Source organism: Periophthalmus magnuspinnatus, chromosome 13 (genome assembly GCF_009829125.3).
Source record: "Periophthalmus magnuspinnatus isolate fPerMag1 chromosome 13, fPerMag1.2.pri, whole genome shotgun sequence".
Lineage (NCBI taxonomy): Eukaryota > Metazoa > Chordata > Actinopteri > Gobiiformes > Gobiidae > Periophthalmus > Periophthalmus magnuspinnatus.
Genome location: NC_047138.1, coordinates 27,451,874 through 27,476,905, shown reverse-complemented (window position 1 = coordinate 27,476,905; position 25,032 = coordinate 27,451,874). Strand labels below are relative to the sequence as shown.

Sequence of the window (25,032 nt, the reverse complement as noted above, 5' to 3'; positions counted from 1 at the left end):
CAGCTGCAAAATATCAATTAAACCTATCTACCGCCATGGAGACAAGCAGGTAACGCCACCGAGCCAACGTACAGGTCAGGGGTCTCATTGATAAAACTTTATGTGTGATTCTTTTTAATTGTACCTACAGACAAAACACTTTCACAAACGTCCTCAAACTAGTTCATTTATCATCCCTCTGAGCACAAAAAGCCTTTTCCCTTAGCACTGAAAGCCCCAATTCAACAAAAATGGTAGGGGTGACTAACTGCAAAACTTTTGCTAATGCTAGCTAGCTTGTGACTGTAACGTTATTTGAAAGATTCTTGTTTAACAGTACAAAATCAGTTCACCTGTTGTAGTTCCAGCTAAGTCAGTTCTTTATGATCAGACCGTGTTAAACCAATAAAGCTCAAATTAAAGTCTAACTGGAGTAACAGAGCTTCAGACAGAGCAGTGCCTCTAGTTAGCATCACACCCCCAGAGAATGTTGCAAACTATCAGTAGGAATACCCCTCTCTTTAAAAAGCCCAGGTTACACTATTTTCTGATCTGTGTTATAATGTTGTTTCCTCATCAAAAACATACCTGGAGTTGTGTTATTCTGTTTTTAGAATCAAGATGTTTTGACTCTCATCCAGAAGCCATTTTTAATTTGATGGTACTAGCTTGAGGCGCTAAGATTTATCCTACTCTGAGTTATTTAAGTCCAGCCCCCAAAGGAGGGAGTTCAGAGTGAAACTGCCCTTTACCTTTTTTTTTTTACAGATCTATGGAAAGATGACACTGCTCACAGTACAAATACATGTTTTTAGAGGTATACTGAGCAAGAAAATATGTAAAGCTCTACTATGGTACATTCCAAAGATTAGGAATATATCTGTGTGAATGGGGCAAGTACGGCATTAGAAAAGATTATGATATATAGTACTAGCAGCAGTAGAGTATTAGCAGTAGCACTAGGGGCAGTAGTAGAAGTAATAGTAGTAGTAGCAGTGAGGGCAGTGGTAGTAGAAGGAGTAGTAGTAGTAGTAGTAGTAGGGGAAGTAGTAGTAATAGTAGTAGTAGGAGTAGGGGCAGCAGTAGTAGTAGTTGTAGTAGCAGTAGTAGCAGTAGGGGCAGTAGTAGAAGTAATAGTAGTAGTAGCATTGGGGGCAGTAGTAGTAGTAGTAGCATTATCAGTAATAGTATTTACATAGTGTCAAGAGGTGGAAATGTGAAGCCATCTGATGCCTGCTTTGGAGAACTGTCTGGACTTGAAACAGTAGTAGTAGTAGTAGTAGTAGTAGTAGTAGTAGTAGTAGCAGTAGTAGCAGTAGTATTTGCAGCAGCAGTATTTACGTACTGTACAGAGGTGGAGATGTGCAGTCGTCTGATGCCTGCTGTGGGGAACTGTCTGGAGTTGAAGCAGTAGTAGTAGTAGTAGTAGTAGTAGTAGTAGTAGTAGTAGTAGTAGTAGTAGTAGTAGTAGTAGTAGCAGCAGTAGTAGCAGTAGTATTTGCAGCAGTAGTATTTACGTACTGTACAGAAGTGGAGATGTGCAGTCGTATGATGCCTGCTTTGGGGAACTGTCTGGACTTGAAGCAGTAGTAGTAGTAGTAGTAGTAGTAGTAGTAGTAGTAGTAGTAGTAGTAGTAGTAGTAGTAGTAGTAGCAGTAGTAGCAGTAGTATTTGCAGCAGTAGTATTTACGTACTGTACAGAGGTGGAGATGTGCAGTCGTCTGATGCCTGCTGTGGGGAACTGTCTGGAGTTGATGTAGGAGACTTTCCTCAGAGCTGTGTTCATGTGGTCCAGGTCCTCCCCCTCCATCACCACGATCGACTGCGCTGGGTTAAAGTGGAACTACAACAACAAGAGAGACAGAGACAAAGGTTAAAACAGAATTACAGTGACAAGAGAAAGAGAGACAAGGGCTAAACTGGAACTACAGTGAGGAGCCTGTCCACTATGAGCATTCATGGACAAATTTAGACGTTTGATTTTCAACAAAAATGTTCGGGTTGGCTAACTGAAAAGCTGTTGGCTAATGCTAGCTAGCTTGTGACTGTAACATTATTTGAGAGGGACTTGTTTTTTAAAATCAGCTCAGGTAAATCCATTTTTTAATTTTTTTTTTTTATGATAACATTGTTAAACCAATAAAGCTCAAATTAAAGTCTAACTGGAGTAACATAGCTTCAGACAGAGCAGTGCCTATAGTTAGCGTCACAACTTCAGAGAATGTTGCAAAGTATCTGTAGGATTTCTGATCTATGTTATAATGTTGCTTCCTCATAAAAAAACAAAAAACAAAAAAACAACCATACCAGGAGTTGTGTTTTGTTTCATTCACACATGTTTAACACACAAACCCTGCGTATTTAAGGCTGAGTTCTTCTCTTCTTCTTTTGCACCACTTTGGAAATGTAATCGCCAATGTCCTTATCTCAACTCAAGCACACATTTTGAAAAGTTCTCCAGCTCTGCATGTTATTCACAATAGAAATCCCCAAGCCATGAAAGTTGTCCCTATATATTGAATCTAATAAAGTTAAAATGAACTTTACTTTGAGCACACACGTAGTAGACTCCCTGCCATGGCACAGTTTCTATTCACAGATCCTCCAGTCCTCCTGCTGCGTCTCAAGATTTGGGGATTTGAGAATTTTCTTTAAAGAGGTTTTGCGGTCTGTGTCGCCTATTTCCTAAAACTGCCTCTCCACCAGCGGGACGGGGTACTTGGGAGCTCCATGGGGTCCAAGCGAGCACTCCAAACCCCCTGCTCGCCCATCTATCCCGGGCTCCCGTTTCCTCTGCTGCTGCCTCTTCTCCTCCCTGTTATTGTGTAGTGATTGTGCAGAGCAATAATCTTACCATAGACCCACTGTAGCCAGATGAGAGGGGACGGTGCGGAGGGAGACTTAAAATATGTAACTCCCGCAGAGGTTATTTTGGTCGGGTTCACGCGACATCACAACGTTTTGAAATCCCAATAATTTCAAAGAGGTTCTGTGCTCAAAGGCAGCAGATATTTCCGGTCAGAGGGAGGGACGCTGTGGGCATTCGCTCAAAGTTTTTTTGCAGAGTCAAGATAAAAATCAATAAATCCTGACAGATGAGGGAGTGGACGGAGATGAGGGAGTGGACGGAGATGTCACTGACAACATGTTAAACACACACACATAAAATACAGGGAAAACTTCACCAGAGGGACTTTTATGTGTTTGCAAAGCTACATCTTTGTGAGTCGGTGCTAAAGCTAACTTCTATTAAAATGTTAAATCTAACATAACAGAAAAATGTAATTTGCTGTAAAGAATACCTGAATAGTCATGGGTGTAGATTACAGTGGTCCCTTGTTTATCGCAGGGGTTACGTTCTAAAAATAAATAGGTGAATAAATAAATAAATAAATAAATAAATAAATAAATAGGTGAATAAATAAATAAATAGGTGAATAGATAGGCAAAATCTGTCAGCTTTATTTTTTTACAATTATTATATATATTTTAAGGCGGTAAAACCCCTCACCACACACTTTATACACTTTTCTCACATTTCTCTCTTGTTTAAACACTCTCAAAGTTCAAACCTTCGTAGGCGCCTTTGTCGGTGCAGAACTTTTCATCGACATTGTGGGTTTTGTCGGGGGGGAAAACTTGCAAACATACAGCACTTCAGAGTCACACTGAGATCCAACATTTATGTAAATTTGGCTGAATGCATTCTGTACTGTACAGGAGACACTGGTTCACAATCTACAGTCTCTTAGCCAATCAGGACGCAGAACACAATGCACGTTCATATGATAAAAAAAAAAAAAAGAAGCAAAATTGCACTAAAAAAATCTGTGAAAGAGCAAGGCTGCGAAAGATGAACCACGTTATAGTGAAGGACAGCTGTATTTCAGTCTGTGGCGTTATTTAAATATTTATTAGGCTTAGGCATTAGCACTGACACAAAACGACACACCTTTGTCAACACACAAATGTCCTCCGACAAGGCAAGGCAAATTTATTTGTATAGCACAAGTCGTACACAAAGTAATTGAAAGTGCTTCACATAATAAGAAAGACATTAAAATCACAATACAACAAATTAAAACATAATCATCATAAAATTAACATTAAAAGAGAAGAGTGGAGAATAAAAGCCTTTCAGTCATACACACAAATAAACAGAACCATTTTGAGCATGGAAAATTTGATGCAATTTGTGGTTAATCATATGCTTCAGAAAGGTAATAAACTCTTTGTGTTATAAAGAGCAAAAACAAAACTTGAAATCAGCTGCAAATTTTCTGGTTGGACTCTATAGGATTGTTAAGTCATGATGTCACTTCCAAGTGCAACCATAGATTGTATATATAAATGGGCGTAGCTAACCTGTTAGCCGCCACGTTTCAAATAGGAAGTGAGCATGGGCACGCTTCCGTCTCCACTGACGCTCTCTACATGACTGCTGCTTCATTTACCTGGAGTCGAACACTATGGGTGACGTCCCACTCCCTTAGTCCACTTGTTTATACAGTCTATAGGTCCAACCGAAATACTTGGCAGTAGTTTTAGTAAAACATATGCACTACAAACATATACATCAAGACTGAACTGGGCCAAAATCAGTGTGTGTAAGCACTTTGACAGTAACTCAGGACTTGTACTTAAGCAGGTCGAAAACAGGTTTAAAGGTCCTACATTATACAAAATTGACTCTTGAGTTTTAAGTCATGTTATATTGCTGTTATCTCAAAAACATACCTGGAGTTGTGTTTTGTTTCACTCACACATTTGAGTTCCATAGGTTTGAGTAACCCTTCATTATTAGTCCGTCTACATCTCCAAAGCTCAAAATGCTCTGTTCCACCTTGTGATGTCATGAAGCAGTTGTTTTCAAGTTAACAGCTACGCTTTCCCTTTTGTTTGTTCAGTAGAGACAATTACAGGACTAAAATGATCCAAATGATTCTAGTGAAGGTGTGTGGAGTTTAAAAACACAGTGGAGCACTTCCTGTATTACCACATGACATCACAAGGTGGAACAGAGTGTTTTCGGTTTGACAGAAGAATGCCGCCTAAATATATGAGACACATTATGACATTGATCAGAAAATAGTGTAATATGGGCCCTTTAAATAACAAATTTATATGGGACAAAAAAAAAAACCAAACAAACAAAAAAATGGGAGAAATTGGTCCAAAAATGCGTCTATAACCTAAGCTTGACTTAAGCACTGAAGTGTAAATATAACAAATCACTCTTCAATACAACCAACTGAGGTCTTCTCACAGCCCATAGCCCAATACCACAGTTTGAGAATCACTGTACACAAATCAATATAAAAATAGCACAAGCAGAACCAGAGAAAGCCAGAAACAAAGACCATAATGCAACAGTGAGAATGGTTGGGCTGCAAAAGGGACCCATACAATCCCATCTATCTTGTCTGCTCTGTTTGCGGCACACAGCTCAGATGGATTAGCCCCACCGCTTGTTTTGGGGGAGGGGGGTTGTAGTGTCGCAGGATCCCAATCGTGAATTAGTTGTAGCGGATCAGAGAAATAGCATCTTGTGTCTAGATAAAAATGTGTGGGAATAAATCTGCGCAAAACAAAAACTGAAAAATAACTGATAATATTTCACTGGCCGTGCTACTGGTTATGCCTGTCCCACAACTAGATAGAATTAAAAAGCGATGCATCTGGAAGGGCATCCAGTGTAAAAGAAACAATAATGTAAAGCTCTAACTAAATCCAGCCAAAGGTAACTGTTTCTCATTCTAGTTAGTCTGAAGTCATGTCTCAAATCCGAATGAGCAGGACTGACAGGTGGATTAACCAAAAGCATAGCCCCAGTGTCAAAACAAACATGGAGGCTTATGCAAGTGTGGAGAAATGATAGAAACAGGACAAATTTAAATCAGTGCATGAACTTCAGACATAGCTGGTGATGCACTAATACAATAATAACACACTGTGGCATAAAGCAATAACTTCTGTAAGGAAACAGGCAGGTGGCTGACCCCCCAATGGACCTTTAAGTAAGGTGGACTCAGGACCACAGACTGTATAAAGAAGTGGACTAAGTTAGTGTGACATCACCCATAGCATTCAAAATTTGGGGGGAAATTTGGTGCCGAGTTCCAGATTTTAAATTCCGACTATGACTATCTTAGCAACCAAAGAGCCAATCCGGAACGAGGCTGTTGAAGGTAACTCCCCTCATTTACCAATGCTGTAAATCAAACCTCTTGCTAACGCTAGCAGGAGCAACAATGGGGAAAGAAGGGGCCTGATTTGTCTGTTATTAATGTTTATACAGTTGTCCTTCACTATAACACGTTTCACCTTTTGTGGCCTTGTTGTTTTGCAAACTTTTTTTGTGCAATTTTTTACATCGTATGAACGTGCATTGCGTTCTGCGAAAAATATTTGGGCCTGAAAACAGGTCGTGATCGTTGGTTTCATTCTATAATACTGTATTTTTTTTAAATCTACAATGGTTTGAACTTTGAGAATGTTTAAACAAGAGAGAAATGTTAATGCCTGTCTGAGAAAAGTGTATAAAATGTGTGGTGAGGGGTTTTACAGCCTTAAAATATATATATAATAATTGTAAAAAATAAAGCTGACTACTTTACGGATTTCGCCTATTGCGGGTAATTTTTTGAACGATAAACGAGGGACCGCTGTATCTTGATTCACACACCACACCGACTAGCAAAATAAAAACACCAGGATCATGTAGAGTGGGTTAATCATTTTAAGACCAAAATGATGAGCCTGACAGCAGAAGTTACAGAGAAAGGGGTGCCGTTTTTTCAATAGAAAGTGAAATGGAGCCGATGAAGCTGGAAGCCTGCCCATGATCACTACCTATATGGAACGTGGCGGCTAAATCTATTTATATACACAGTCTATGCTCAGGATCATCATTCTTTTGAAAATAACTTTGTACAGTGTATCTTGCTTTGATAGATTTCTGAGAAAAAAATAAATAAAATATGCAGACTTTTGTATAAAAAAACACATTGATTTATTTATGATTGTAGATTTGTTCACAGCTCTGATCACGAGGACGATTTTCAAGGCTACCCTGTTGTATTCTGTGTGAGAATGTAATGAATAATGCAGATGGAGAATGTTCGTCTGTCTATATAATTACATATTCTGACGCTCTTAGAAAGTTAAAACAATAAAAACATAGCGTTGGCTTTGTAATCACTAATGTTTCCACACTCAATGCTACTATTCAAAAACACAAGCCTAAAGAATAATCTGATTCTTTCAGAGAGCTGGCAAAGCATTACAGCGGAATTGTTTTGATCCACAGACAAGAGCACAAAGAATGACAAATGAGCAATATTAAGGTGCTTTGTACAGGACGTTTTATAGCTCTCATAAGAACGGGTGTTTACTTATCCTTCTCGTTTGTGCTGCGTATTTTTGAAATTCTGAAAACCAGGGCAGTCTAATCTTTGGTTTGTTCTTTCTATATGGGTTTTGCTTTAGACTTGTTTCCATAGATTGATCCTAAAGCATGGGGCGATATCGAAATGTGGTGTCACGATTTTCACGGCCAAAATACATGAGATCAACAATCATATCATGATAATTGTTGTAGTAGATCAACGGCAGTAGCTTCGTCAGTGATTCCAGCTCCTACAGATGAATGCTGTTGTTGTGTCCTTAGGCAAGACACTTAACCCACCTCACCCTCAGTGTCTGTGTACACTGGTGTATGGATGCGTGTGTGAATACAATACGCGTGAGTCACTATTAATCAATTAAACAAGAGAGAAATGTGAGAAAATGTTAATGCCTGTCTGAGAAAAGTGTATAAAGTGTGTGGTGAGGGGTTTTACAGCAAAAAACATATAGAATAATTGTAAAAAATAAAGATGACTACTTCTACTGCGGGTTATTTTTAATTATAATTTTAATCTTCTGAACAGGTTCTAAATTTAAACTGTTAACTGTTGTAGTAATGTGTTTTTTTATGTAAAGTTAACAATGATCTAGAAGAGATTATCAGGGAGAAGCACTTTTTTCTGATAAAATGGGGATTATCTTTGTTGGCCATTATCATGTTTATTTAAAATGTCCCATGAACGATTACTGTTGACCCTTTATATCATGATAAACTATATTATTGTTTACTGTCCTGTCCCTAACTGCATGAGACCGGGTTCAGTCCTGGTTTAAGTCGTATCTTATGGTTTATGGCTAAATGTTTTTAATTGATTCAGACTGAAACGATCGAAACTGACGACTATATTGTAATGATCTGATATTTACTGTTTAGTTCAGAGTTGAAACCTTTTGTTGTTCTTGGGTTACGGCCTATAGTAGCACTTGTGTTCAGAAAATAAACAACCAGAAGAAATTTGCTGTGTTTCCTTACACCAAAACCCTACAGTATTTTAATACAGGGGTTTATTTCCCATCACTGAGAAGTACAATAATATGAACTAAAAACACTGTGGTAGCGTTAACCATTCAAGTGCGACTATAGCCTTGTTTCCATCGGTTCGCTTGGATCAGTATGAAGTGTCTCTAAGGGCTAAATGGACTCACCCCGTTTGCTTTAAGTCTAAGGAGAAGCTAATAAGTAGAGCGAGATGATTGGACAAGGGGGGAATGCAGACCTGGGCTAAAATAAGACGACAAAAAGCAGATAAAATTATAATTTCTCAACACGCTAACTTGATTATTCCACTTATTTCGGAAGCTGCCGTCATTTGGGTTGCATTATTTTGCATGGAGCTGCCGATCTTGACAGCAAATGGGTTCTACAGGGATTACAGAGCTGTTTTAAAGCTTCCCAGAGAATCGGTGCAGTGTTGACTTGTTGTTGCACATGAACATTGAACATTCGACACAAACCATGTACTTTATATAATATTTTAGCAGCAAAGCTTTTCTCAAATTCTCCATTGAAAGGAACGGGATTTCTGTATAACCATAAGTGCTACTACAAAGACAGCGCGGTTTAGTTGCACATACGGGAAAAGTAGGCGTGGCGGAGTAAGGTCAATAGGTTGAGCCGATATGATTAGCAAAACAAAGCTAGTAAGCAGCAGCTGTTTCCTGCTTATCGACACTCTTCACATCACATACCCTGTGTAGTGCTGCCTTACCTTGATGCTTTTGTCCAAGCTCTCCAGGCTGTGTATGTCCAGCCCCTCCTTACAAGCCTGCAGACAGGAGATGACCTTCTGCGTCTCGATCCTCCCTGGACGAATGGTGAGACCAGACAAGCTGCCTCTGAAGTACTGAGTGAACCGCGGCCTCGTAACCTCCCCTCCTGCACACACAGCAGAAAGAGTGTCAATAAAACATTTGCTCAGAAACAAAGCGCTCCCTCTTGATGTGTCTCTCTCCTCCTGTATATGAATGTGCTTGCCTAACGTGTTTTTTACGGTTGAGGCTGCTGGGACAGATTAGTGGCCACGTTTTTTGGGGCAGCTGTGGCAAGTGCGGAGTTTGTGTGAGGAGTGATTGAACGACGCAGGTGGTAAAGTCTCGTATCTAGATTTAAATGGCTGGAAAGCAAAGGTGCGTGGTGATGAACGTTTTGAGAACCAATCATATTTTACGTATTTTACTCATAGACTGTAAAAAGAAGTGAAACCAATGGAGGCTAGCAGTTATAGCGGCTAATTTGGAGACAAGTCCCACGTTTTTCTATCTACATCTAATCATAAGGTAAGTGAGGAATAACTTTTAAACCTATGCAAAACGTTTAAAATGAACTACTGTATTTTATTTTTTACTGGCTGGGGGTATGATTTACACTCAGATGTGATTTATATGTGAAATATATGTGTTTTTCTTCATTATTATGCATTTTTTGGCTAGTGTGACTTATACTTCGGTGCGACTTATACTCCGGAACATACGGTAGTTCTGTTTTCCCCGTTTTAAGTAAAAAAACGATACACCACCTTTAAGTAACATTGGTTTGAATATTGAAGTACATTTAGCACCCACCTCTTTTTGTTCTATTTCCGGGGTCTCTGTTCATAACCTTAAATGCACAGTCCTTGTTCCTAGTCGTGGCTGTAATTGGCCTGATAAGATTCATGTTATTGTCTGTTTGCCGTGACTAAGCGCTTTTTGTGTCAGGCTAAACAAAGGTAAAAGAAAGAGCCCATTTGTGCAGTGTCCTCTGAACTGAAGAAAGGCCATAGTCTCCAGCCTCTCATTAGCTGAAAGGTTACTGCTCCGGGAATCGAACCCTCACCTTTGCAATGCTTACTCTGCCCAGTAGTTATACACTCTATTTTATTCCTAATTTTTGCCTGTATCTCACCACACAATACACATGATTTTAACACTTTATGACTACTCAATAGTTCAGGCTTAGTAACTACTTAAATTAGACATACTGTGCGTGAGTCTGCTATATAATTATAATCCTTGGATCGTTATGTTATAATTTACACATTTGAAATCGCAATATTCAACTTCTGCGTTAGGAAACTGCTTTGCCCAATGGAAGCTGATGTGGCCTTAAACATAATCACAACAAAGAACCGTGTAGCTGTCGTCTCCTCTTATGGATAGCTGCAGATCACAATAGCGAGTAGCAGATTATTTTTTGTTCATTTATACCAAAATGATGACGCAACGCTGCCGAATCCTACGTGTTTCATCGATGAAGCGTTGGGAAAGTGGGAGTTGATCGGCAATATGGCGTCTTGAAAATAAGCGATTAAAGATTACTCAAAAGATTTACTCAAACAAATCACTCCAAATACAACTTCAAGAGGGTAAACGAGAAGGAAATAACTGTAACAAGTCAATTTTGCATAATAGATCTGCTTTAAAGCCCCACTATGTAACCATCTATCTCCATGGAGAATGCTCTAAAGTGTCATTTTAATTTTAACTGGAATCAAGTAGTTGACTTTTCACCCCCAGAAAGTTACATACTATCACGTTAATTAATAAACAAACCTAACCCTGACCCCTTAATTTACTGAGCTTAAATCTTCAAGCAGTTCTTAATAAACTATAGAGGTTATGCACTGACAACATTTTATTTGAAAAGTGCACCTCAACGTTCAAACGAGGGGCGTGTTTCTTTAGGTTTTTTTGGCCTAATTTTTGCCCTTGGAGCTATTTGTTTTAGCTCAACTTATCTTTATATGGCAAAATGGAAAATTAAAGTAGTTTCTCTGTTGTTGATGTGAGTGTGCAGAGCTTTTTAGCCTGTTAGCGAGCGGAGATAAAGACACTTCAACTTGGCCTACGATTAATAGTTATTTAGTCAACAATAGTAGTAGTTATCAACGTAATAGAACTTTTCCCAGGCAGTTTTACAATTTATCCAACAACAGGATTAACTGGATTTTAGTGGTTTCTTTTTTGTACTTTTTAAAACAAACGCTTACACCAGATGCTAGCTGGTTCAAATCTTGCCTGAAGTTTTTTGTAATAGCCATAAATAAATATTATTAATCCTACAGTATTTCAGTACTGATCCTATTGTAGTATTTGTTGTGTAGTTTTTTTCCCTAGTACTTTAACCGTAATATCTGTTTGATTTGATTACAGAAGCAGATTCGTTAGGGCCTTTATTACAGCCCATAGCATTGATAATCCAACAAACAAATTATGAATACAATTTGATTCAAGTGTGCATTGCTTTTCAATCTTTTAAAAGTCAAATCACATTCACTTCATACCTCCAGTCCTCTAATTTGATTGGAACGCAAACTTTGCTTTGGTCCCAAGTTCACACAGTGGGAACAGCCATATTAGCCCTGTTCATTTAGAAGGTGACTGTAGCAGAAAATTAAAGTCAGCCTAAAATATATAAACTGCTGAATAAGAACTCCCAGTGAGAACATTCTGATTTACTGAACTAAACCGATTTTTGGCCCGAAATCCACAGGGAACTGGGGGCAGGAGGTGTAGATTAGGCATAGAGAGGGTAGAAAAAACAACACAACTTCAACGAGCTACATTAGGAGCAAAGGAAGTATGAGTCTTTGTTATGTTACCTACTTTGTAAATAAATAATGGAGTGTGTAGAGCATTTGTTTTAGTAGTTATGTTTTTAAGCAGAAAATTAAAACCAGCAATCTCTCCCGGGTCCTATTCAAATGCTCCTTAGGGTTAAAAGTAAGATTCTGTGCAGTGCTCCGCCCACAAGTCTACATCACCCATGCTCTCAACTGACAAATCTCCATAAATATACGAAAACATGATACAAAACTGTACACTACAACTTCACAAACCTGATATGATGTGCAGTAGTTCCATTAGAATTGATTGTAATGTGATAGCGCTCTGAAGAGGGAGTAATTTAGCACAGAGAGCAAAGGGAGGGAGGACTTAGAGCATCAAAAATGAAACTGAAACTCGTTAAACATGTTAATACAATGTTTTTGGCAAATATACCATTTTCAAAACATCATAGAAGTATCTTTAAGTATCATGGCAACCAAAGAGCCAATCTGGAGCCAGGCTGTTGAAGATAATGCCCTTTCTTGCTCGCACAGCTGGTTTATCAGAGTGCTTAGCAACGCTGTGAATCAAACCTGTTGCTAACGCTAGAGGGAGCGATCTCAGAGAAAGAAGGCAGCTGATTTGTTCATTATTATTATTATTATTATTGTTCATATTTTGATTTAGAGACAAAATAACAAAATAAAACAGCAGGATCATGTAGAGCGGATTAATATGAACATTTAAAGACCAAAACGACGAGCCTGACAGCAGCAGAAGAGCGACAGTTATGATCCCTGCTTAGCGTATAAATAATAAACTGTGTGGAAAATTACTTTGGGTAGCTTTAGAAATGTTACACAGTGCAACTTTAACTAAATAAACTAAAGATTACAACTTTGTACTGCTATATTATTTTACAAATCCATTCATACTGGCAAACAACTTTTCACTCTGATTATTTAGTTATATTATATTCATTAACACCCACTCTTGTGTCTCCTCCAGAGTTATAGAGCGTAGTGTTAAATCAATATGAAGAGTGCAGTGATAAAGTCAGAGCAATTTATAGTTTATCAGGTCACAGACAGACTGAACGACTGAAAGTATATTTATTTATACAGAATTAGTTTATTAAGTGCATTATGATTCAGTATCTTGGTACTATAGTGCATTTAGTTATGATAAATTTGCATAATTACAACCTGAAAATTTAAAAAAAGACCCCCAAAAACAAACAAACAAAACAAAAAACTATACGTAGTTCATTTAAAATTGGTTCAGACTTATTCCTCACTTACCTAACACATTTCGAGCATCCTATTTATTCAATGCGATGGGCCCCTTTTCACGAAGCCGCCCGCTAGTTCCGGTTCTCTCAAAAAGTGAAGAGCTCTAGGTGGATTTAGCAGAGTCTGGCTAAAATAAATCAATGTTTAAATATCATACAGCAGACAACAAGTTACGGACATGTTAAGAACTTTGTGACGATATACGTACTTCAACAGAGGAAACTTGTATGTTTATAAAAGTAGATATTTGTATCTTAAAGCTAATGCTAATGCTAATACAAACCTAATCTAAATATCAAAATAGAACAAAACAACTTGATGAAAATACGTGCAAGCAAGTTGATTGTTTTTCTGTGTAAAATCATTCAGATTCTAGTGCTAACATCACTAATTCATTTTCATTTCAGTTAGCATTAGCATTAGCTTCAAGACACAAATACCTCCTGGACGCTTCCCTAGTGAGGTGTTCCTGGCGTGTCCCATGGAGAGGAGGCCCCAGGGAAGACACAAGACACCTTAATGCAGACATGCCCAAACTGTGACCCATATTACCTTGAACAGTACTTTTTACTGTATATTTCTGAAAATCTACTTTAACAAGCTCATATCAAATATTTAATGTGTCCTACTGAGGATGTGAGCATGAATAAAGGTCTAGTGGTTCAATCTAACTTGTAATAATAATAACACAGACTTGAAGAATTCATTGTATTGGCGACCAGTGTATGGCCCTCAGCTTTGTCTGCGTTTTTATATGTGGCCCTTAATGAGAAAAGTTTGGACACCCCTGCCCTAGTGGAACTATGTCTCTTGGCTGGCCTGGGAATGACTTGGGGTCCCATCGGAAGGCCTGGAGTAAGTGTCTAGGAAGTGGGGAGGTCTGGGAGTCCCTGCTTTAACTGCTGCCCCCCGACCTAGCCATGGATAAGTGGAAGAAAATGGATCGATGGGCATAAATACTGTCTTTTCTAAACACAGAAGCTTCCTCCGGAGAAGTATGATGAATGAATAGAGCAGAAAGTGCTGCTCTGCACTTTTTGAGAGAACCGGAACCAGCCAGGCGGCTCCGTGAAAAGAGCCTATAAGCATGTTTCACAACTTTTAGAGGCCAAAGCAGGGTTAGCCATCGCAGCACTGCTAACAACAACTAGCATGCTAACAGAACACCAGACTTCTTGTTTGTTGCTGATAAAAACAGCTGATTGATTGACCCATTAGTATTAATAATAATGCTTTAAATGTAAGACACACTTCCCTTAAGGCATAATAAGTATATCTTCACTGCTAACAATATTAATATGCACAGTTGGGAGTAGGAAACAAACCACAGACCTATGGGTAAGTGGGCAAATGCTCTACTAATTGAGCTGCTTTACTATAAAACACAGTACTTCACCAACACCAGGTCAACTTTCTGCCTTTTTGAAATGGGAAATAGGCACAAGAATTTATTCAACCCAGAGCGCTTTTAACCAGCACAATGAAAATTTATGTAATCCATTTGAATAATGCAATGATACCTCAGGGGGTTACCAAAAATGTACCACTAACGGTAGAGGATAACTTTGCTCGGTCCCCATAATTTAAACATTAAAAATAGGACTTTTAGCTTAGTCTGCAGTATTTTGGCTGCGTCAGCTTTTACATAATAGACCATTTGTTAAGAGCAAGCGAAATAGTATGTATAATAGTTGTCATTTTAAACTTGAATTTTAGCTAAATCTGAAACCATAGACTGTATATATAAATGGACATAGCTAACCTGCTAGCTGCCACGTTCCAAATAGAAAGTGAGCATGGGTGCCCTTCTGGCTCCATCAACTCTGGCTCCAATTCACTTTATATTGAAAAACTGTTGCCCCTTTTTCTGTAACTGCTGCTGTGAGCCTCGTCATTTTGGTCTTAAAATGTTCATATTAACCCGCTCTACCTGATCCTGGTATTGTTATTTTCGTTAGTGTTAGCAACTGGTTTGACCTTTGACAGCATTGCTAAGCACCTGCCCCGTGCCAAACCAGCAGTGCAGGTGGAAAGTGGTGTTATCTTCAACAGCCTGGCTCTGGATTGGCTCGTTGGTTGCTATGATACTCACATTTGGAATTTCTAATATGGAACTCAGCTCTGAATTCACCGCTATAACTACTCACCTCGATGAGCTTCATTTGACTGAAGCCGAACGCCATGGGTGACGTCACACTCACTTAGTCCACTTCAGTATATGGTCTATGACATCAACAGCTTGTTTCCATGGTTATAGATGAGTTTAATACCATACTGTGGAATACTGTCGGTAAAACAATGAAATCTCCATCGAGACAAGGAGGTAGCAGCAGAACCCTTCACCAGAAAAGTTCCCTAATGCAGCTTTAACACACTAAATAAAACAAAACACTACAAAGTCTATTTTTCAAGTCTATATCTTCAGTCCATTTTCGCTTTACCTCATGAAGAGAAATGATACAATTGAATTCCTGGCAGTGGCTTCTTATAAAATATAGCCAGAGCTACAGTGCAGCGGATCGTGGATAAGATCTGAAAAATGATGGGAGTAAATTGAATTGTGTGAAGCTGGGGTCAGGGCTAATGCATAGTGGCCAGTCAAAAATCAGGGACCATGAAATTACAGCATGCTTTTTAATTAAATAAGACTGAAATATCACTGCTACACTTCTATATGCGTATGACCACTATCGCTTATACCAGCTGCGGGTGTGCCTTTTGGGTACTGGTTAGTGTATTATCACTGTTGAACTATTTCATTTAAAGGCCGTGTTCCTAATTATTTTTCCATGTATTTGAGCAAAATGTGTCTTGCCCTAGTACAGATACATTGTGTAAGTAGCTATTAAGGTTAAAATAAGTCTGCTGTGTATCTGACTCTAATTATAAAGAGTTTTATTGTCTGATAATGAGGAAGTGCGGGTATACTAGTTGTTGTTAGCTTTACTGTCACGGCAAAACTCCACTCTGGTCTCTAAATTTGTCAAAAGTGCTTATAAGCCTATCACTGTGAGTAATTAGGATGCTAGGATTGTATAAGGTAACTGAGGAATACCTTTGGACCACTGCAAAGGGTTTAAGATGAACTAGTTTTGTTTTTGACATCTTTAAGACAGTAAAAATCAGTTACAGCTGCTTTAAAGTCTGTATTTATTAGATTTTTTGTTATCACAGGCTTTATTAGACAGGGCAGTAAGTAGTGTAACATCTATAAAGTGACATGTACATATCAACAAAGAGATCAGCCTATAGTGGTTATAATCTACAGTAACGTTGCGTATTGTGAGCGGCGCAGACGTCATAGTTTTCATCAAGTGTCAAATAAGCAAATTTAGGCTTCCAGACAAAATAACTGCAAAACACTCTACCAAAACACAGCCTGCTGCTTGAGAGTTAAAGATAAGCCTTATTTGACCTAAAATCATCAAATGCTCCGACATTCGACACGACAGTTAAGTTATTCTCCTTCCCAGAGCCACCAAAACTGAGAAATGCCCTCAACAACTGTCGTGCTAGATAAACTAAAATTTACCTTTACCAAGCCCTTATAAGAGAACGTATCAAACACATGCACACTGAATGACAGCACTTTTTCACTTAGGCCCCACACACTAAATGGGTCAGATCAATGCTTTTTACCTCGTGAACTACAGCTGCGGGCTCTGTCAATGGGAAAGTTGAGCAAACTTGACCGTGTGCGGACAACCACTTGTAACAGGTCTACAGTGAAAATAACTAGCTGAAAAGGCTTAGATTTACCGTCTCTGTAAGCTGACCTTGGCAAACACGAGGTTTTCAGAACTGAATTTGAAAGCACAAACTGACAGCGTTTCTGAACTTTACTTCATTCAAACGATACATAACTGCCCCAGGAACACGTTGTGCTGATGGTAATTGCACTAAAACAATAACAAATGCATGTTTCCTGTGTATTTTGATGGGGATACGAACCTACGCTCATGTACAGCATCAAAAAGAGGTTGAATTCTATGTCGTATTTTGCTCTATGCAAGCGTAAAAACAGCAGGTTTTGGACATATTATTATTATTAAAAGTGAATAGGATGGACCGCAATGTCCCCACCAGGCATGCATATGGAGCAGCATGTACTATTTTGACGCTCTACGTGAACTTAGGCGAATATCCCCATCAAAGTACATTGAAAACATGTACCGGTATTTGTTGTATTAGTCCAATTACCATCAGCACGTCTTCCTGGGGCAGTTATGTATCGTTTGAAGGTTCAGAAAGACTGTTAATTTGTGCTTTGAAATCTGCTTTGTAAATTCATCATGTTTTCCATGGCCAGCCTGTGAATACAAGCCTATTCAGCTAGTTATTTTTACTATCGACCTATTATAAGTGACTAAACACTCCAGACCCTTCAAATGTTGCATAGAACAGGAAGTTGACATCTGTGAATAGTAGAACAGTAGAATAGTAGAAGTACAGGAAAAATGCTCAACCTACTGTATCAACAAGTTTCACAGTTATGAAAAATGAAATGAAAAATAACTATTTAAAACACAACGCAATGTATTCTGAATGTCCTAATAATGTTGACATTAACAGGAATACTCAGATCTGGAGGTCCCTGAATGTTAAAAATACCATAATTTTATTTCGCTGTGATTGTGCATACAGCTAACACTCCCTGTATATGCTTTTAAACACGTTCTTTCTAATTTTGTTCATTCAGACGCAAAAGCACATCTCTACAGCAGCTGCCTCTTAAGAATAGACTTATTTCTCAAGTGGCTTCACCAACGCACACTTTCATCTTTTTCCATGGCTCTGACTGGTCAAGTGCAGAAGCGGAATTTCATTTTTCTCCAAATTAAGTGCTCGTATTCAAGACAAGTGCTCTGCTCAGTTCCTTTTTCATCTGCTCTCAACCCCATCTCAATCACAAAATCAAACCCATCTCACTGATTTTTGTAAATGAGTCTATAATTTACTACATTTATGAAAAAAAGATGAAAAACAAAGTCGAAAAGTGAGTGACTTGATTCATGCATTTAGACCACCAAAGGCACTTTACCTTGGCTTTACCCAAAAATAAAGTTGCAATTATAGAGCAAATTGCAAATTGAAGCCTTGCTCATGTTAAATTAAATCAGCAACACGTAAGCCACCTGAATGTTTGCACGGAGAAAGTTAAAACCAAACTTTCGAAAATTCTCTGTGGAGATCATAGACTGTATATATAAATGGACATAGCTAACGTGATTCAAATAGGATGTGCTCGTGGGCGTGGTTCTGGCTCTGTCTACTCTGGCTCCAGTTCAGTTTACATTGAAAAACTGTGGCCCCTCTCTCTGTAACTGCTGCAGTGAACCTGCGCTACACAACCTTGGTATTTTTCGCTATTGTGTCCATAAACAAAGATATCAACATTAATAACAGATAAATCAGTTTCCTTCTTTCCCTGAGGTTGCTCCCACTAGCATTGGCAACAGGTTTCATTGACAGAGTTGCTAAGTGCCCGCTCCCTGCTAAACCTGCATTGCGGGCGGGAAGGGGCATTACCTTCAACAGCCTCGCTTCAGATTGGCTCTTTGGTTGCTAAGATACTCGCGGTCGGAATTCCAAATATGGAACCCTGCTCCAAATTCGCCCTATAACTGTTAGCCTCGATGAGCTTCATTTGACTGGAGCCGAACTCTATGAGTGACGTGACACTCATTTAGTCCACTTCTTTATACAGTTTATGTTGGTGATAGAAAAGTTTTACATAATTTCTTGGAATGTTTGAGGCAAAGGCAGAACATCTCCATGGAGACTGGTGGCTGACCTCCACCAGGCCCAGTCACGCATAAGCTCTGTGAACAGGCGAACCCGCTCTTTGTAAGCATGCATACTTTTCAAGGTAGTTTAGTGCAATAGAGGCAAAAAAAAAAGCTTTTATTTTACTTCACTCTTCTGACTGAATTCTTAAGCAGTGGGGCACTAAGTAACAATTTGGAAATAAATCAACTAAAATCAAATCTGTCACATTTTTTTTTACTGTTTTATAATTCTGATTACTTTTTGAATTAATATTAATTAATCTGTTTTTACTTTTGTAAACGCTGTTTTATTTCAAATCTCAACTTGATGAACTGATTAAAAATAATAATTTTTCACTTGTAAATTGGTGCATTGCTTAATGTTGATTGTGCTAAACTAGGTGCACTATAATTTCTCAAAAACTAACCAATAGTGCTTAAAATGTAGGCCCTCTAAACAACTTCATTTCTTGATTAGTTTTGCTCCCAAAAGCAGAAGTTGAGCAAAATAGACCTGCATCTTATTTTGAACCTGGAAGTATGGATTAGAGCAGGAGTGGGTAACTGGCATGAAAGTATAATTAAATCTGGAAGGTGAACCTAAGATGGCGTCGGCTGTGCTCATTGGCATATTTTCTCTAACTTATTCTGGAAGTTGCCGTGGGTGCTGCCATCGTCATTTGGGTTGTATTTTTTGCATGAGCCTGCCAATCTTGACAGCAAATAAGTTCTATACGGACTACACAGCCGTGTTGACTTGTTGTTGTACATAAACATTGAACATTTGACGCAAATCACCTACTTGATCAAAACTGTTCCCAATTCTCCACTGAAAGGAACGGGATTCCCACTTAACTGGAAGTGTCACCTCAAAGAAAGCACGGTTTTGTTGCATTTACGGAAACAAAGTGGGTGGGGCTGAATAAGGTCATTTACGTCCTCAATTACTTCGGACAGAATGCAGAAGAATCTCTACAAAATCCGACTTTTTTTTGAAAGCTGCAGATGCCCTGTCAGCTGAACACGGACAGATTGAATTCCCACATAAATGCACTGTGCTCTATGGGAGAATTCTTTTTGGGCCCATGCTCCTGGGAGCTGCAGTACCAATGGAGCAGCCACTAGTTGATTTCACCCCAGGACTGAGGGGGAATGTCTTATAATGTTTTTTTTTATAGATCCATGAAAACTGGTCAGAGACTAAGAGACAGAGAAGGAGACGTGTGTACACCTGATTACATTTTTTATAGTGATCACTGAAACACCCCTAAGAGTAATATGGCTTATTACTATCATTGCAAAAACACATTTTTAATAAAACTGGGATTGTGTAAATTTGTATAAGGGAAGCTTCAAAGTGGTTCTTACTAATACATAATATAGATTCTTTAAGTATAAGTGTGAGTAAGACATGGTATAAGATATGGGTAGGGCTTGTACCTTGCCAGCAGGCGCCCACAGTGAGCTGCATGTCGATCTGGGACGGGTGGATGGGCCAGTCGTCCGTCACCAGGTAGGGCTCATAAGACACTCCATCCACATACAGAGTCACCACCGGAAACTCCACATTGAGCACGTAGTAATGCCACTCCTTATCGCAGATCTGAGGAGACAAGGGGTGTAGGGTTAGTTTACACACAGAACTAATAAAGTTACATTTCACAGTCCTGCTTAAAGTTTAACCAAGATCAGAAAATAAACACTTTAAAACACATTCTTGTTGCAGTGAGGAAATGGTGTTGTAAAAAGGAGTGCCTTGCCCAGGGACACAAAAGCAGAGTGTACAATAGTGATATTCAAAATACTAATCCCCAATGCCTTTGCCGACAAAAAAACCCCAACAAAAACAAACAAAAAAACAAAACAAAACTATACTATCACATTGACTAATTGTATTTTTGATCATACTGTTATTGAAGTAGTCATATAAAGAGTAGTAATCAAAAATACTCCAGTTAATGACTACAATAGTTAAATATGCAACTTCAAAATAATATTAATCAAGTAGAAGTACAAGATAGTGGTCCAAGGAACTACTTAAGTAATCATAAAAAGAATTTGGGAAGAAATATTTGTCATTTATAACTTAAATTGAAGGTAAAGTAGTAGTAAGTAGGAGTAATGGTAGCAGTAAGTAGGACAAGTCTACTGTTACTACTAAGAACAAAACATTATATTTTGCACATGGTATTTTCAAAAGATTGTCAACATAAAGCTACTTGCAGATTTACTCACAATGGAAAGAGTAACCAAAACCTTTGCCTTAGTAAGAGTACTATTACACTGTACCATGTATTACTCAAGTAACAGTAGAAGTAATGCCTGAGTATTACTTTGAGATGTACATTTTCTTTTTATATAACAAGTAACTCAAGTAAATATAACTGCTTGCTCGCTACACGGTAATAGCAGTTTTAAAGCAGACCTATTCTGCAAAATCGACTTTTCAGAGCTTTTAACCATGATTCAGTTGTTTTCTTCTCGTTTATCCTCTCGAAGTAGTTTTTGGAGTGATTCGTGAGTAATCTTTAATCGCTTATTTTCAAGAACCCACATGGCATACGACCAATGCTCTGTACTCACTTTAATTTTATTTTCCTAATCAGTGATACACGTCGAATAGTGTTTCTTTTATTAAGTTGTTTTAGCTAAATTTGACATAGATTATAACTATAGAGCAGACACAAGCCCAATATGTGCTCTTCAAACATGGTAGTAGGGCTGATGATATCCAGAAGAAATGCAAGTTTTAATCGAGTACATAACATATATTTTTGAAGTGTTAGTACTATGCAAACTTCCTTCTTAGACATTCTCACCCATTCTGCTTTCGTTTGACGCCCTAATTTGTCTGAGCCAGTCTTCCGCTGTCTCGCTGTCACTCCCTGTCTCAAATATATCCATCTCTCCTTTACTTCTCGGCAGACTTGAGACATGCCAGCTCCCATTGTGCGAACCACTCTCCCACTGCTTCTCTCAAATTGCCTTTGCGACACTTAGCCCCACATAACCCCAGTCTGTAATGAAGATTGCTAAGCTAGCTTCCTATTAACACAATGCCAGCATAGCAGATGGGAACGCTAATCAATCGGTTTGGTTTTCTGTGGCAGCTGGCTTATACTGGAGATGGTTTGGAACATCTGCTAAATACATATGTGCATAGTCTGGTGCTGAGTCGAATTTAAAATGCAGTGTTGTGATTGGCTCGAGGGGGCGTCACATGATCGTGCTCTATGCATTAACGCTATACTGATGCGTCGGCCGTGTTTATTCAGTGTGAAACATCTCGTCCTCAGCACCTTTTTCAGAATTAGAATTGGAAGCTTGGGTTATTTAAAGCGCTAACAGTTGGTATCCACTTGTTTATGTGTCTCCATGGAGATGTTTTTGCTTTCCATGGAATGTTCCCCAGCATGATGCAAATTTATACTGCACTTATTCAGTTACACAGGTTTTTATCAAAAGAATACATTTAAAAATAATGCATTCTTACTGTGAGCAGGCTTGCTTCGCCACTGATCTGACCTGTTTGGATTGTTGAAGTGAATATAGCTAGGTTTAATACCATACTGTGGAACATTCCAGGCAAAGCTACAATATCTCCTTGGAGTCAAGCGGGTGGCGGACAGGTTTCTGCAGCAGAGCGAAGAGGTTGTGGGTTCAATTCTATTTTGCATATTACTTAAAAGATAAACACTTTATTCACACATGTTTAACACACAAACCCTGCATATTTAGAAAAAAACTTTCTTCCACCTTGTGATGTCATGTGGTAATACAGGAAGTGCTCCATTGTGTTCTTAAACTCCATACACCTTCAGTAGAATCATTTGAATGATTTTGGATCTGGAATTGCCAACCTCTACTGAACTAAAGGTAAAAGGAGCTGTTAACTTGAAAACTACCCCTTCATGACATCACAAGGTTGGATTCTACTTTCAGTAATCCATGCGTAGGGTAAAATACACAAACAGTGTGTCCTAGGCCTAATATAGCCCCTTTGAAGAGACTATCGTGAAGATGAGTGAGTATACAGGGTCATTTTGTTGTACTCACAGAAATGAGAAACACATTAAAATTTGACTCCTTTCTTGAAGATAATTTGCATTCTGCATATTGAATGTTTTGCCTAAATGATGTATACAGTGGGATTTTCTACAGTAAAATGACCTAGATTCACAGTATCTGCATCAGCTTTCAATGTACATCTAGAGAAGTAAACTCTAAGGTCATTGCAAATGTAGAGTTAATATGAATATGAATCGGAATTCAGTCCAAAGTGGCAAATCAAAAGATACTGAATTAATGCACATTAAAACAAAGGTATAAGTTATGGTATTAGATTAGATTGGCTAAGTTTGCTTAAAAGGTAGCACTCTGTCTATCACAACAGCTCCAGGACTAAACTGAACTGTCCACCTTCAAGAAACGACTTAAGACCCATCTAGAACCTCCTTTAATGTTTAACCTGATTGTAATAACTATGCCTGTATTTGTCTGCTCCCCTTGTTTTTTTTTTTTTAAATGTAGTCTTTGTGCAGCGTCTTTGACAGTGTAGAAAAGCGCTAAATAAATAAAATATATTTTTATGATTAGCATTCACATCTGAGAGAAGACTAAAGTATGAACTTCCAATTCCTTTTTGTCTGCAAAAATGTTTGTAGAGGTCTAAACAATAGAGTTTTTCAAACAAGACATTTTGTTCTTTGCAGAGAACATTTGATTATCTAAATAACTGCAGCATTTGCTTTGATAATTGCGGCAGCTCAAATTGTGATTTTAAGTGCAACGTATTGTGCAAGGGTCTTGTCACAATACCAATACAAGCTAAAACAACTGATACTTTGCAGTGTCATCACGCTGGCGGTGTTTTACATGGATCTCTATGGTGGAATGTTCAGCAGTTACCATGGAGAAACAATGTACAAATTAGCAAACACTGTCAAATAGATTTCAAGATAGTTTGAAAATGCAAGAAAACACAAAATGCATTTAAACAAAACATTTTCAGAAGCTTATGATCAGAGCATTCATGGTCCCGTATATGTATTTGATTTTCAACTAAAAAGATGTGAGTGACTAACTTTAAAACAGTTGGCTAATGCTAGCTATCTTGTGACTGTAAATTTATCTGTGAGACTTGTTAAACAGCACACAATCATCACACCTGTTGTAATTCGAGCTAAGTCAGTTCTTTATGGTCTGACTGTGTTCAAATAAAGACACTAAAGACACTAAAGTCTAACAGAGCCTCAGACAGAGCAGTGTCTGCAGTTAGCATCACACCCCCAGGAAATGTTGATGACATCAGCTGCAAAGTATCAATACTTGATTTCAATAAGAGGAAAGCTCAATAGTCGATTTCAATACAACAGTGACCAAAAAAAAATAAAAAAATAAAAAATACAATTGCTAACAAAACTACAATTACTAGTTTCTTGTTATTATGTATTATACTTAGCTGTTTCATATCAGGAATTCAAATATTTTTATATTTTAAGACTGTATAGACTGTATATATAAATGGACAAAGCTAATGCACTAGCCACCTCATTCCAAATAAGTGGTCATGGGCGCACTTCCAGCTCCATCGACTCCAATTCACTTTAGATTGGAAAACTGTGGCCCCTCTCTCTGTAACTGCTGCTGTCAGCCTGGTCATTTTGGTCTTAAAATATTCGTGCATGATCCTGGGGTTTTTATTTCGCTATTTTGCGCGTGATTCAAGATATGACTAATAACAGACAAATCAGGCACCTTCTTACCCTGAGGTCGCTCCGTTTAGATTTAGCAACAGGTTTGATTGACCGTGTTGCTTTTATGCTAGTTTTAGTATTGATTAGTTTCATTCTGGGTTTTGTCTTTTCATTTCAGCGTTCAAACTGTTACGCTCCATTTGTATTAACTACTTTCTTATTTCCTTAATCTCTGTTTGTGGCACGCAGCTTGTATTTGTGAGAGGAGCAACAGCATCGTGCTTTTGGGAGCTGTGAATCTTGGCTGTGATTTTTCATTGACAATCTCTCATTATATTTTTTGTCCTGTCCAAATGTTCATAT

At 38.3% G+C, this 25,032-nt stretch overlaps 1 protein-coding gene across 1 annotated transcript in view; it reads right to left on the bottom strand.

The window, feature by feature from the left end:
• The window catches only part of LOC117379870 (calsyntenin-2-like), a 463,825-nt gene that overhangs the window by 38,005 nt on the left and 400,788 nt on the right, over nucleotides 1–25,032 (bottom strand). The window contains exons 9-11 of the mRNA XM_055225785.1: nucleotides 20,414–20,576; nucleotides 9,096–9,262; nucleotides 1,674–1,822 (exon numbers count right to left, since the gene is read on the bottom strand). Of these exons, the coding sequence (XP_055081760.1) occupies nucleotides 1,674–1,822; nucleotides 9,096–9,262; nucleotides 20,414–20,576 (479 nt within the window). The remainder of the gene's footprint in view (nucleotides 1–1,673; nucleotides 1,823–9,095; nucleotides 9,263–20,413; nucleotides 20,577–25,032) is intronic.